The 13640-nt window shown below is 30.9% G+C and overlaps 1 protein-coding gene across 1 annotated transcript in view; it reads right to left on the bottom strand.

The window, feature by feature from the left end:
* The window catches only part of LOC142330161 (prominin-like protein), a 231974-nt gene that overhangs the window by 100139 nt on the left and 118195 nt on the right, over positions 1-13640 (bottom strand). The window contains exon 7 of the mRNA XM_075375268.1: positions 8049-8214. Within this exon, the coding sequence (XP_075231383.1) occupies positions 8049-8214 (166 nt within the window). The remainder of the gene's footprint in view (positions 1-8048; positions 8215-13640) is intronic.

The following is a 13640-nucleotide window of genomic DNA, read 5'->3' as shown; positions in this document are numbered from 1 at the left end:
CTCAAGCTATCTTGCAAGACCATAGATTTTGGACAATAAGTTCTGCAATGACTGTGACAGGCCCAAGTAATCCCAAAGGATCAAATATTCATCTGATTGCAGATAAGATTGTTCATTTTGTTGGTTTTTGACTTTGGCCTTCCTTGTGTAATAAGAACCGAAATGCATCCTTCACAGGATTCCAAATTAGTCCCAAAGTTTTAATTCCAGGATCTATCTTGATCAATGTTGGAATCAGTCTGACTTACATCTTCACACAGAATATTGGATACTAGATTTGATTATTTGCACACCACTTTCTGAGGTGAAATCCTCCACAACTAACAAGACCAATTAGTTCTCTCTGAAGTTGTCTTACTTCTTGAAATCAAAATGCACCTGTCTTAAGATCATCCACATAAAGTCATCTATTATTACAAGAGACGCACGCCCTTCCTTTTCATCTAGAACTAGTTGCGTTAATGTTCTTGTTGCTAAGAACAGTGCATTTGAAGTCCCATATGTCATGGTTAACAACTTATATGTTTTTATTTCTTCATTGAAGTTTTCACGCCATACAGTTAACTTCTGAGACAGTTAAGATCTGTTTGCGAAGCATGGATTTCAATATGGCTATACATCTTTCTATGTCAGCTGTCATAGCATATACATGAGTTCTAAATCTGATAATGTTGATTAAATCTGACTGTACTGTAGGTCCAATAACAGATAAGTCGTTCAGTGAAATCCCAGATGTTGTCTTACTGGAAGCGTCAAAAACTACTCTTATTTTTGTTGTAGATGAATCTTCTCATATAACACAATGGTATGGAAAGTAAAATGATTTAGACACTGCAACTTCTTCATCTGATATGCCCTAAGTTTTAGTATTCTCTCATTAAGTTTATGTATTGTAATTTCAATTCAGCGTTTGAATTCAGAGGTTACTCAAGCGAAAGAAGCATTCCCACTGCAGTAGTTCTTGATTCACCAAGCTGGTTTACACTGCCTTTCAAAGGGATCTTCACACAGTATCTTCCATCCATAAATCTTGTATTATTTTCATACAATTTTTCACAAAGTTTGTCATTTCCTGTAAATTTTTTTTTGTAGGGCTACAGTCTTCTTAATTCACAAATTTTTTTTAATATTTTCACTGATGTGATCTAAAGTAGATAGATTGAGTTGTTAAAACTGTTGAATGCTGATCGATCAATATTTTACTGGAAATTACCAAGCTAAATAAGGTATTTTGAAATGTTGGATTTGATTCACTTGTTTTAATGTTTCCTTCACATAAGACATCATAAAATAAATGTGCACCAAGAAGTATGTCAATGTCACTTGGTTTATGGAAATCTGGATTGGCCAGTAGCAGATTCTGTGGTAATTACAAACTTGAATTGCTGATTTGAACTGTGGGTAATTGTTGAGTGACTGTTGGTAAAACTACATACTCGATATTCGCTGTGAATCCGTTCACTCTTGATTTAATAATACATTCCACAGAATGAGTTGTAGTGGTTGTGGCCTTGCCTATACCATTAACTTGAAACATGTTTTTTATATAGTAGTCTTAAAAACATAGCAGTTTTCTCAGTGATAAAATTTGACTGCAAACTGCTGTTAAGTAACATGCGACAACAATGAGAATTATTATGTATATCAAACACTAAAACAATGGCTGTTAACAGCATGAGAACAGGGTTGGATTGCTTTGAACTAATATTTGATGTAGATATTATTGTTTGTTGTGGAATTACCAGTGGGGAGATTCATTGCCGCTGGCAGAAATCTTATTTTGTGTAACACTAGAATTAGGTCTGATGTAATGTAGCAAACTATTATGTTTTTTGCCACACTGTTTGCATGAACCTGCTTGACAGACCACAGTTTTATGCTGACTGTTTAGACAGTTGAAGCACAAACTATATTTTTTAACCTCAAGTTCACGGTCAGGAATTGATAATGTTTTGAAAGCTTCACAAAAATAAATTGTGTGTTGCTTACATAAAGAACAATTTTTTGTAGACATATTGGTTAACTGGCATTTCTCCCGCCACTATCCCATTCGGTCGCCCTGGGGCATATGACCAACTGACCGTGCCAAAAACGGTTACTGTGCTTTAAAAATAGTTTAGCGACCAATAATCTAATAGCTCCTAGTGAGCTTACCTAACAGTGTGAGCGGACTAACGAGGTGCCATACACCACCTGCTTACATGTTCCAACTGCTCACTTGTCATACAATAAAACTAAACCGGGGAGGCGCACCCCTTGTTATTATATTAAAAAGACAGTAATTTCCTGTCACACTTTGGTCGCTGAATGCCAGCTAGTAGCCGTTCCCAATTTAGCACTTGCAACTTTATCTGGTTGGTGGCCAGCCATTATCTCTGGATTAGCTTCCCACAGCAGCACGGTAGGAGTCATTATACTTTACCCTTAACTAATCTACTGATGTCGGTTGAACAATGCAACTTCACTGAGGAACTCCCACACGGTCTGACGATGAGGCTCTTGCGTCACTGACTCGCCATTTATGAGTGGTCAATTTTCCCCTTGACCTCTAAGTTCCAGAGTGGCCCGGTCACTGGCCCCACCAAGAGCAGGGCAGTCAAACATCATATGGTCATTTGACTGGACCTCCCTGCAGATGCACAGCTCATCAGCTGCCAGGTGGAACCAAAAAAATATTGGTTTAAATTTACATGGTCGGAGAGCACTCGGGCTCCTGTTGTCCTTAAAAACAAAGGAGAGGCATACCATCCCCCCCAGATCCTGTATAAATCTATACAAGGACCTTCCCTAATTCATGGCATGCCATTCTTGCTGCCATGCTTTCATCGCGAGGCTGTAAAGCCTCCTCCGAAAGCAGGAGATGGGCAACTGTTCGAAATTTAGAACCGGTTTGTAGACACATAACAATTTTCGGATAATGTATTATTTTTTGAAAATGATTTAAATTTTGGTAGTTGCACTTTATTTGGTAATTGACTGTTCATATGCGTTTTATGAGACTTGCTAGTTTCAACTGATTCCAAAACTTGACATTTATGTGGCAGAAATGTTTCTAATTTGGGCAATGTTGGCAAGTGATTTATATCTAAGGAATTTTCCCATTCGCATAAGGTAGCCAAATCTAATTTGGTAGTAATTACATGAATTAAGAGTGTACTCCATTGCTGAGTTGGTTGTCCAATCCTGCTAGGACATTTATGTGTTTTAATGCACTCTACTTTCATAATGACAAAGAATTTTCTCTACATTTTTAAAGAGGTTGAATAGTGTACTTGCATGTTTATTAATTAAAAACCTTTTATTGCCTTATCTGGCCTTTAAAAATTTTCAAGCAATTTCATAATTTTCAATTGAACTTTCTAAAGACGATAAAATTTCAGCTGCTTACCCTTTAAAGAACATCAGAGGTAATGAAATTTATGAATTTCTTACATTTCTTTAGAACGAATGAGTGATACAAACGTGTCATGAAATGCCACCCATTCATCGTAATTTCCACTGAACGTGGGAGGTTTTATGTCTGGAAGTTTAACTGACACGGATTGAGTTTTTGTTGGTTTGATTTCACTGCTAAGTGGGGTTTCATATGATTTAAGAAGGTCTTGTGCTGCAGCCATTAATGAGAAAAATTTGGACTCAAAATTTTCCCTTTCTTCAATCTGACTCTTGGAGTCATCCTGTAATTCTATTTGTAATTGAATTTTATCAAACTTAGAACAATACTCTTCAAGCTTAGTGAGTCTAACTTTTAACTGCGTAATTTCATTTACATCTGATACAGCAGTAGAAAATGTTTTGAACCTTGTTAACTAAGCTTTAACTAAGCCACATTGTTTAATTAATTGCTTAATTTCAGTCATTTTTGCATATGAAACAAAAAAAATTAATATCAAACAAATTAATTGTTCAATAGCCTACTGTATTTTTATTAAGTATGAAATAATTTATCGAGACATGTGATAAAAGATTAGACTGCATAATATTATGACTATATAGGCTAACTAAAAAAACCAAGAATAAATAATATGATTAAGCGCTTAAAGTGTGGAATTAAATTTGTGGTGGGATAAAGTGTATAATAAAGAAAATTTGGTATAAAGATTACAATTCACTATAGAAATGTTTGGCAACAGATTACAAAATAACATGCTTTACTTATCTTGTTTACACAACGATATTGTAACTGCAGTCAGCTTATCCCAACTGGAATGTAACAGCATTATGTTATGCGCGCACCTATAGGAGAGTAATGATGCAATTTGTTTCAGCAATAATAAAAACTGCCCATAAATTTATACGTCTTAATTATAACAATTTAGAAAAAAATCACAGAATATATACCAAACACAGATTTGAAGAATTAATTGTAAATCATTACATGATACAAATTTACATTGTTTTGTTTGCACTTGACAAATAGATGTACAAATTGAGAATTTGTACATCTATTTCAGTAAAAAAGATTCGGCTCGGAGGTCCAATGATTGATTAATAAGTCGGTTAAGTGGACTGTATAATAAAAATACATATTTTGAATGTAACTGACACTGATTGACATCTTTATTGTATAGATTAATATTGATGGTAATTGTATACTATTACACTAAAGAAACTTTGTGATTAAAACATAAATGATCAATGTTATGTACACTTCATGAACCCAATTTTACTTTTCCCTTTTGTTTTCCAATTATATCTATCAATTTAAAATTTTTCCTGCTACAGTTATGGGCACACCTTTATGGTCTCTGCTTAATATTCCACAGTATTTTACTTTGTGGCTGTAAAGTTTCTCACCAAGAGGAATTCTGGAATAATAATTCTCAGCATACAAAGTTCAGCCTTCATGATTTACTAACTCACATAAAACTTTAAATTTACAGGATTAAGAATGACTTTTTGTTTATAGGTGTACCTATTGATAAATGATTAAATTTGAAGTAAATGCTTTTGGAGTAGACAATTTGTACAATTTTATGCTGTATTTATGTCTTTTCTTAGGTAATTATTGACAAAGTATCAATTTACCTTTATAAGGCACGACTGACTCATCGATTATAACTTTATCGATGTTAACATTTTTAGAAAATTGTTTGACACTAAAAGTTCTACTTTATGAGGTCTTTGCCCTTTTGTAGCTTTATCATCATTATTGTTAAAATCTAAACATCTTAATAATAACTGAAACCTGTCCCTCAGCATAGCAGAAGCAATGAATTTACTAATATTTGACATCTTTTGAAAAGTAAAGGTAAATTACTAGCTAATTTAACCAATCCCACGCTTATTATTATAGAAAAAATTGAACAATTCCTCCTCCTTGTTCATAGGAATCTAATTATGTAAATGAGATTTAGCCTTACAACAACTTTTGCTTTTCTCTTGACTTATATAATGGTTTACTCAGCAAGAATAAATTCATTATTTCATCAGTTACAAACAGATTATAACTTAAAGAATGCTATCATCATTCACCTGTAAATTTATTTGAGACTTAATACAGAATAATCTGGGAAGCCGGCAATGCAATTACGATATTCATTCACAACATACATGTGTTAACAATGGTGGGAGTATCTTCCAGTACTGCTGTAAGTTTGCTGTTCGTGATGGAAGGAGGCTCTAACAGGATGAATTTATTAAAGTTGAGTAGAGGTGGATCATCAGTGAATTCCTCTTCATCTTCAAGAGCAGTACTGTACTATCAGCATCATTAAACTATTCTTCTTCTGATGAACTTCTTCACTTGAAGACGAAATAATATCTTCGTCTACAAAAGTATCAACTAAATCCCCCCAAATGAATATCAAGTAGTTCAGATGTACATCAACTTAATTCACTCCCAGATGAATTTTCAGAACTTTTTGCAGCTGCAGCCTTCTTTAAGCCCAATTCACGAAAACAATTTAACCAAGAATACATAAATCTGATATGGTAATTTAAATATTATCGATTCAAAAGCACACAACTTGACAAAACTCAATAATCTTACGCTTGTTTCGAATCATCTAAATAAAACACTAAGCTTGCCGTTGTTATTAAATATAAATATTTATTACAACTATGTGTATTCACATTTCAAGTGTATCATATTTTGCAGCTCCACAGAAAGTCATCGGTTTTCAATACACAAAACTAGAAAAAATAGACCACTGTCTGACATCCCAAAATATGAATCATGTACACTACTGTTTTAAAAATTAAAAATGTTAATCATCCATGTATTATAATTACAAATGAACATCCTTTACTAAAAAGAATAGTTAATTATTCTTAAAAAATATTTTAGTATCCACTTCTATCAAACCAGACAACAGAACTGTTTTAGGGTAAATCATTACAGTACTTCATCTTACAAGAAAGGACCTCATTAGACTTCTGTTGTGATTTTCAAGAAACTATCAAATGAGATTTATTAAAAAATGTTTAATAAATTACTAAATTTATTACAGATAATAAAGAAACTGAAGACTGAAACCTAAGTCATTGTAATTAATATGGCATAATAATGCCTCAAAAAGGTCACAGAAGATTTCCCAGAAATAAAAAATTTGATTCATGGAGCTCTGTCAAAGCTCTGTTGAGAAAATCAAAAATGGTATTTACAGACCTGTTCTTGAAAAATCCTTTTTTATGCAGCACTAAAACATGCAACCGCTTCAAACATGACAAAAATCTTCCAATTAATTTATTTAAAATAAAATAATTTCCTTTTATTACTAATTAAAAGTAAACCTAAATTTTCTGTATCCCATTCGGCGTGTAAATACATATGTGCTCAAATAATTTTCATTAAAGCCATCTGAATTGTGAATTATTTTGTAATTACTTTTTATATTTATAACTTTATGTATTTGGCTTAAAATGATTTTCACGTGTTCATATTTTAATTAATACAGAATTCAGACACATTATATTTAATTTCATAATTACGAGTATTTTGTGGTGTTCTGATCAAGGTTTTGCCATTCCATTCATGGAAACATTGAAGCAGTTAATTTTTTTAATGGTGGGTTATCTACCCGTTACTGACATGATCTATATCAGAATAAAAAATTTATTTACTTATGTAACCCTTTTAACTATTACTATTTTTTATTATTTTTTAAAATTATTTACTTTTTTGTTACAAAAAGAGTATGAAAAAATACATAAAAGAAAGTAAGTAAATTAAGTTCTTACTTAATCTATAAAAATGGCCGTTAAGTTTTAAATTAAGTAAAATTTTTGTAAACTGTTTTTGAGTTCAATCATTGAATGCAACTTAGCTTTAATTAATACTATATCGATTAAAAAATTTACAATAGAATTATATGCAAATGATAAATACTAATGGTACGCGCCCAGCGCACAGTCTTGAAGATACAATAACATTATTTTTTTTAAATAATTTCTGATCTACCCATTTATAATATCTTACATTTAATTGGAGTGTAAGATTTTACTACTTTTATGACATTTTATTAAAATCTAGTTTGAAAATTAAAGTCCCACTATTATGGAAAATAGACTATAACGACTACTTTTTATTTTTTCTTCTTTATTTTTTAGGTAATTACGACTATTATGAAAAAATGATTTTTTCATAATAGTTGTAAATATCTTACGGATATGACGTTACAGTTTTACTGATACACAAATTATTTTTTTATTTCTTGACGATCGACTATTATGAATATAACAAATTTTAATTTAAATATAATTATACATTTGAATTTTGAATTAACAGCTTATAAGAAATCCCGGATGATGGCGTAACAACTCCGAAAGTACTAGAAAATATATTTTGAAAATTGTTGGTAAGTGGAACTTTATACAATTGTATTAATACCAACGGTCCCAAATGCTTAATAAATTAAATCTGTACACGTGTTTATTCAAGTGTACTTGTTTAAGAAGAAATCAAAATTCCTTTCTTTTATCGTACTAGAGTTTCAATTCATGAGAATCCTCTTGTTATTTATAATAAGTAAAACCAAATGAAGTTAGAGCAAAGCAATCAAAAAAAAATTCAGCTAACAATAATTAAGTACTAAAATAATAATCACCTGTTCTTTTAATATTCTGAGATATTAATGGAATGTTGCGATCAACAGATTGTTGAATACTGGTTTTCACTTTCTCAAATTCTTCATGACCTTTTGAAACTTCATATTCAATATTATTCTCCAACAATGCTGAAACATTCTGTAAACTGGCAGTCACATCCGGCAACTGTTAATAGCAAACAAACAAAAAAGAGGTTTAAAATATACAATGCGGTGGGTGACTTTGCAGAGGAAAAGCAGCATCTCTATCTTTCATTGAAAAGCTTTTGAAATCATGAATTGACATTGTTACTTCGCTATATAAAATTTTCACATCTTTCTCCTATACAACATTAATGCTTTTGTGATTAATTTTTCATAAAAAAAATTATTAATTACTCACTAGCGAACAAAAAAAGTCACATTTTAACAAAGAAAATAAAGCTTAAAGCAGAAAAAAACAGAATGAAGCTGTTAATACTTATATAAGCAAATGAAAGTTTAACTCTTTCGGTGCTAAGTGAACTGCAATTAATTTCGTACATTTTTTAACTGTTGCTGAGAGTACAAAATACCTACGTATATCAACATGTATATGCGTCACATGCAAAGTACTAGAGTCACTGTACATGATGCCAGTGTCTGAATTGAATTTTGGAAGATCCTCTTTATTTATAATCCGTACAAACAATATATATGTTTCAACTGTTTGCTCAGTTAGATTGTAATTTTTACGGGGTTTCATGTGTTTATAAATTATGAGTAGTTTAAGTTCATCTAGTCTGCATCCTACATGGTTTATCAAAGTCTTCCATGTTTCTGTCTAGTTTGTGGATATTCGATTCATTTCAATGAGGTGGTTTGAAAAAAATTAATTAAGATATAAGAATGTTATTTTTTTTTTAAGTCTACCCTACTTATTACAGTGAAATCAAGTCCATATATTCCAGGTAAACTGAGTTTTACAGAATGGTTTGGCCTGAAAATGTGTGTTCTGTTTTATTTATAATTCTCTCTGTGATGCTTTAATTTGCTTTTATAATTTTACGGGCAATCTTTTCTGTATAGCAGTTGATGTATTGGATATAAAGAATTTGTTTATCGTGCTCTTTTTCTTGACATGTGCAATTTAAAAAAAAAATATAGTTAAAATAATTACCAACAAAAGCAAATAAAATTGATTCCATCAGCTATTAAAATATTGTTTCAGGTAATACATACCTACCATTGTCATGATCAACAGTTGGTCATGACAACTATCAGTTTTAACATAATGACATCAGATAATGCATTAATTAAGAAATTATTTAAATAAGTGATGATGAACCGATGGATCTGAAAAGTGTTTATTACGTGAACTGATACATTTGCATTGAGCTTGCTATTAATTTAATGTGCTTATGGGTGGTCTTTTGTTAGTAATTACACTAGTCAACAAAAAAAGATTTTTTTTGTGTATCTGGAATCGTGTGGTGATTTAAACTTATTTTGGGGTGCTAAATTCAAAACCGTTTCAGAATTTGTGTAATATGTCACGTTTATTAGATACATATAGTTTATTTACCCAGATACATGTATAATCACTGTGAAATCACTATTTTAGAAAAATTATTTGTGTATTTATTTAAAATTTGTTTAAATAAACTAAACTTGTATTTATTCAAACATACATAAATTGGAATACACTAATACAATTTTAAAATAACAGCTTCTAAAATTCTACAAAACTGGAAATGTCTTAAAATAATAGTTTTTAAAAGTTTAAATCATTGGAATTGTCTTACCTTTAATTTTTAAAATATGTTGACAAACGTTTTCGCTTGTACAATGTTTGATCAGTTTCTCTAAACAAAAACCAACAATAATCACCCATCATTCCAGGATTCCATCTTCTTTGGTAGATGCTCCACGATCAGAATATCCTAATGGAAACACTCTCCTTGCTTATTGCTGACAGAACCCATATTTTTAGAAAAAAAGTCTAGGTGGGGGGTGTAGGAAATCAATTTTTAATGATCCTACATCTTAAACATTTGTAGTTTTCTAACAGCTTATTAACCAAAAAAAAACATATTTTTCATCTTTTCTGTTGCCTAAAAAACCACCAACAACGTCTCTCAAGGACTCCATGCAGCTAGTTCACATTCGTTAAGTTTGTCATCAAAAGTTGAGTCCTTAAGCAGTGTCTCGATTTGTGGACGGATAAATATATCCTCTTTGAGCTTATTATCGATCAATTTAGGAAAATTTATTTCTAAATAATTAAATCCAGGCCCGTCTTTGTACAGTGCCTTTACAACATTTTTCATGAGTCTGACTTTATGTGAAGCGGCGATAGTATGATTTTGCCTCTCTCAATTAATTATATATGCTTTACATTTTTTTCACCTGCCACAAAGTTCTGCCGCAATGGCCAGTTCTATACTTGGTAATGCCTTTTTGTATCACGACTAACCCAAAAACAAAATATTTATAAACCCGGCTCGTAAACCAAAAAGTACGCAACGACTTTCAGATTACTACAAATTTGTCACTATACTCTTTGTATTTTATTACTTCTAATATTGATGCCATAGTTTCAAACATTTCTTTCATGTTGACTGCATGAGCTAATGGAATAAATGGCTGTTTGTTACCATTATGCAATAAAACTGCTTTCATGCTAACTTTAGAAGAGCCGATAAAAAACACCATTCTTCAGGAATATGCTGAATTCCAAGCTCTTTCGTCCGGCCATCAACATCAGTGTAAAGCCACAATGAATTTTTGATAGTAAAATAAATTGAAAGAATTCTGTTTTGTGTTCTAAATGTAATAACTTTTGTTTTTTATTTTACTGAAAGAATCTGCTGTTGCAGTCTAGACTCCAGAAGTTCAGCTTGCTCCTTTGATAACTCTAAATCCTGAACTAAATCATTAAGTTCATGTTGGTGAATTAAATGAGATTTATCATCAGATACAGAAGAAATTCTTCAACATCCTCTACATCACCTGCTTCATTTTCAGATTGTTCTTCTAGTAATGTTAATGTACCACCATATAATCAGATGGTGGTACAGGTACAGGTAACTCCTCTTTCTATGGTACCGGCTGTAGAGCTGAGAATTCATGTGCACATTTTATGAATATTCTATTTTGTAATGAAAATCCAAATATATTTGTCATACAAAAGTAACGGTTGGTGAAATGGTCCTTAGGTTTACGCCAAACCATCGGTACAACAAACGGTATGGCTCATCATTTCCCCTTCAACCATTCAGTTAATAGTTACTGAGCACGATATGCAAATAACATGATGTGCCCGTACATTATCTTGATCCCAGAGCGCACAATAAAAAAAAAAAAAATTTACAAGCTGTTTTCATCGATTCAAAAAGCCTTTCTTTGAGATTTAGGTGTAAATTTACTGCAGACATAACAAAAATTGTCTAGGTGATTTAAACACCCACAAACTTTTGCAGAAGCCATTTTATAGCAAATAAAAATGAGAAAAATCACTTTTGTATTTTAAGAACTGTTGAAAATATAGCTGATGAAAATACAAATAACTGTGAAACAACACACAGTATAGACAAGTGAACTTAGACTGAATAAAATTTTTATTTTTGTAATAGGCAACAACAGATGTTTGTATGATGCCATTATACAGACGTGCTTGTACATGTCTACTTCTAATGATATGTGTATATATTTATTTATTTTTTCTTTATTTAGCTTGTATATGTATTGTTTAAAATTAAAAATGCAAAATCTACTCTTAATTGCAACCAGTTATTGACCAAAATGAGTTTATTATAAAAAAATGTTTACAAATTTACTTTTTATGTAAAACCTTTATGCAGTAATTAGATTTCAATAGCATATTTGAAATCAGCACCCAAAGTACGGCAAGAAAAGTTGTATAACATGTTAGATATAAATCAGCAGTGTTGACTAGTGATAATAAATTGAAACATACTGGACACATCATGTATAACATTTTCAATATACAAAAAAAAAATATTGTTTATAAAATATTGTTACCTCCAAGGGACCGAAGATTTTAGGTCATTATAACCAACAGTCACAATAACCGATGTTTAGGTAGCGTAGTGGTACTACTTTAATAAGCCATCTACATGGGTATTGTAATATAGTAATAATAATAATTATTGAAAATAATAAAAATTTATTTCCGCAAAAATATAAATAAAAAAAAAAAAAAAACAAAACTATGCAATAATAAATACAAATATGGTAGAGTAACTAAAGATAGAGAAAAACTGTAAAAATTACTTTTTCTGCAAAAAGTCGATTATTTTGCTTTACATCTTTACGTTGACTAGGTCATAATTTTTTTTCACAGAATTTGCTTCAAAACTTTTCCTAATTTTTTCACGGTTCTTCCATATCACCGATATTGTTGAATGACCTATGCCTAATTCTTGGGCGATGTCCTTATTAGTTTCGTCATTCTCTAATCTCCTGACAATGCAGTCATAATTAAATCGCTATCGAATGAATTACACAGGATAAGTAAAATAAAGTACTGTACTCGCACGATACGATACGCTCACAACAAAAGATTAATAAAAACTAAATGTGACTGCTCCAGTTTACAATAATCTAGTACACGAAGAAGTTAAAAAAAGAACTACAGCGAATATGTAAGAAAAAAGGAACAGTCAAAACATTTCTGTAGCTACATTGTAGATTACATTACTGATGAGTCACTTTTGTCCGTAATTATAAACCATAAAATGTTGCATCGCAGTAGGAAAAATAAGTCATAATAACCAACATGTCACTCTTCAACTGATGTCATTATAAAAAATGTACACACTGTAGTTATGCATTAACAGCATACCAAACTAAACAAGAGAAAAATTTTTGGTCACTAATCAATACGTCATTATATCTGATACCACTACAAACGATACTTACTAGTATTAACAGAATACCAAACCAACCATGAGACAACTTTTTTGTCACTACATCCAATGTCATTATAAATGATACTTACTGCATGTATATATATATATATATATATATATATATATATATATATACAAAGAACTGCTGATTGAGGTATTTCCAAAAACACATGAATCATGAAAAAACAGTGAACATTGTTTTTTTTTTTTACAAAAAACATTATTTAGGAGCAACTATGACTTTATGGTCCGTATTACTTTGTGGATTGGGAAACTTTCATTCGATAATTTGCCTACTACATAAAGTTTCTTTTTCATTTCAATATAAGACTTTTATTAATTCTACATTGAACTTTGGACAATTCCATCTTTATTTTATGCAAAAAATGAAATCAAAACGCATTCTGTCAACCTTAAACTTTCATTAGATTATTTTCCTACATGAAGTTTCTTTTATGTTTCAATATAAGACATCTTTTTTCTACATACAACTTTATGCCTAAACATATTTATGTTAAGCTAATGTTTTTTGCAAACCGATTATATACTAGATCACAGTGAAAGAAATGTGATGAACAAAATGTATCGCAACTAATTTTTAAATAGTATTCTTAATAGCGTTTTGTATCTTACTGAATTCATCCTGTACAATTTGTTGTAGAATAAAAACAATATCTCATATTAAAATGGGATCCCTATA

This window comes from Lycorma delicatula, chromosome 9, assembly GCF_047948215.1.
Source record: "Lycorma delicatula isolate Av1 chromosome 9, ASM4794821v1, whole genome shotgun sequence".
Lineage (NCBI taxonomy): Eukaryota > Metazoa > Arthropoda > Insecta > Hemiptera > Fulgoridae > Lycorma > Lycorma delicatula.
Note: the sequence above shows the minus strand (reverse complement) of the source record. Positions and strands in the feature narration are given on the sequence as shown.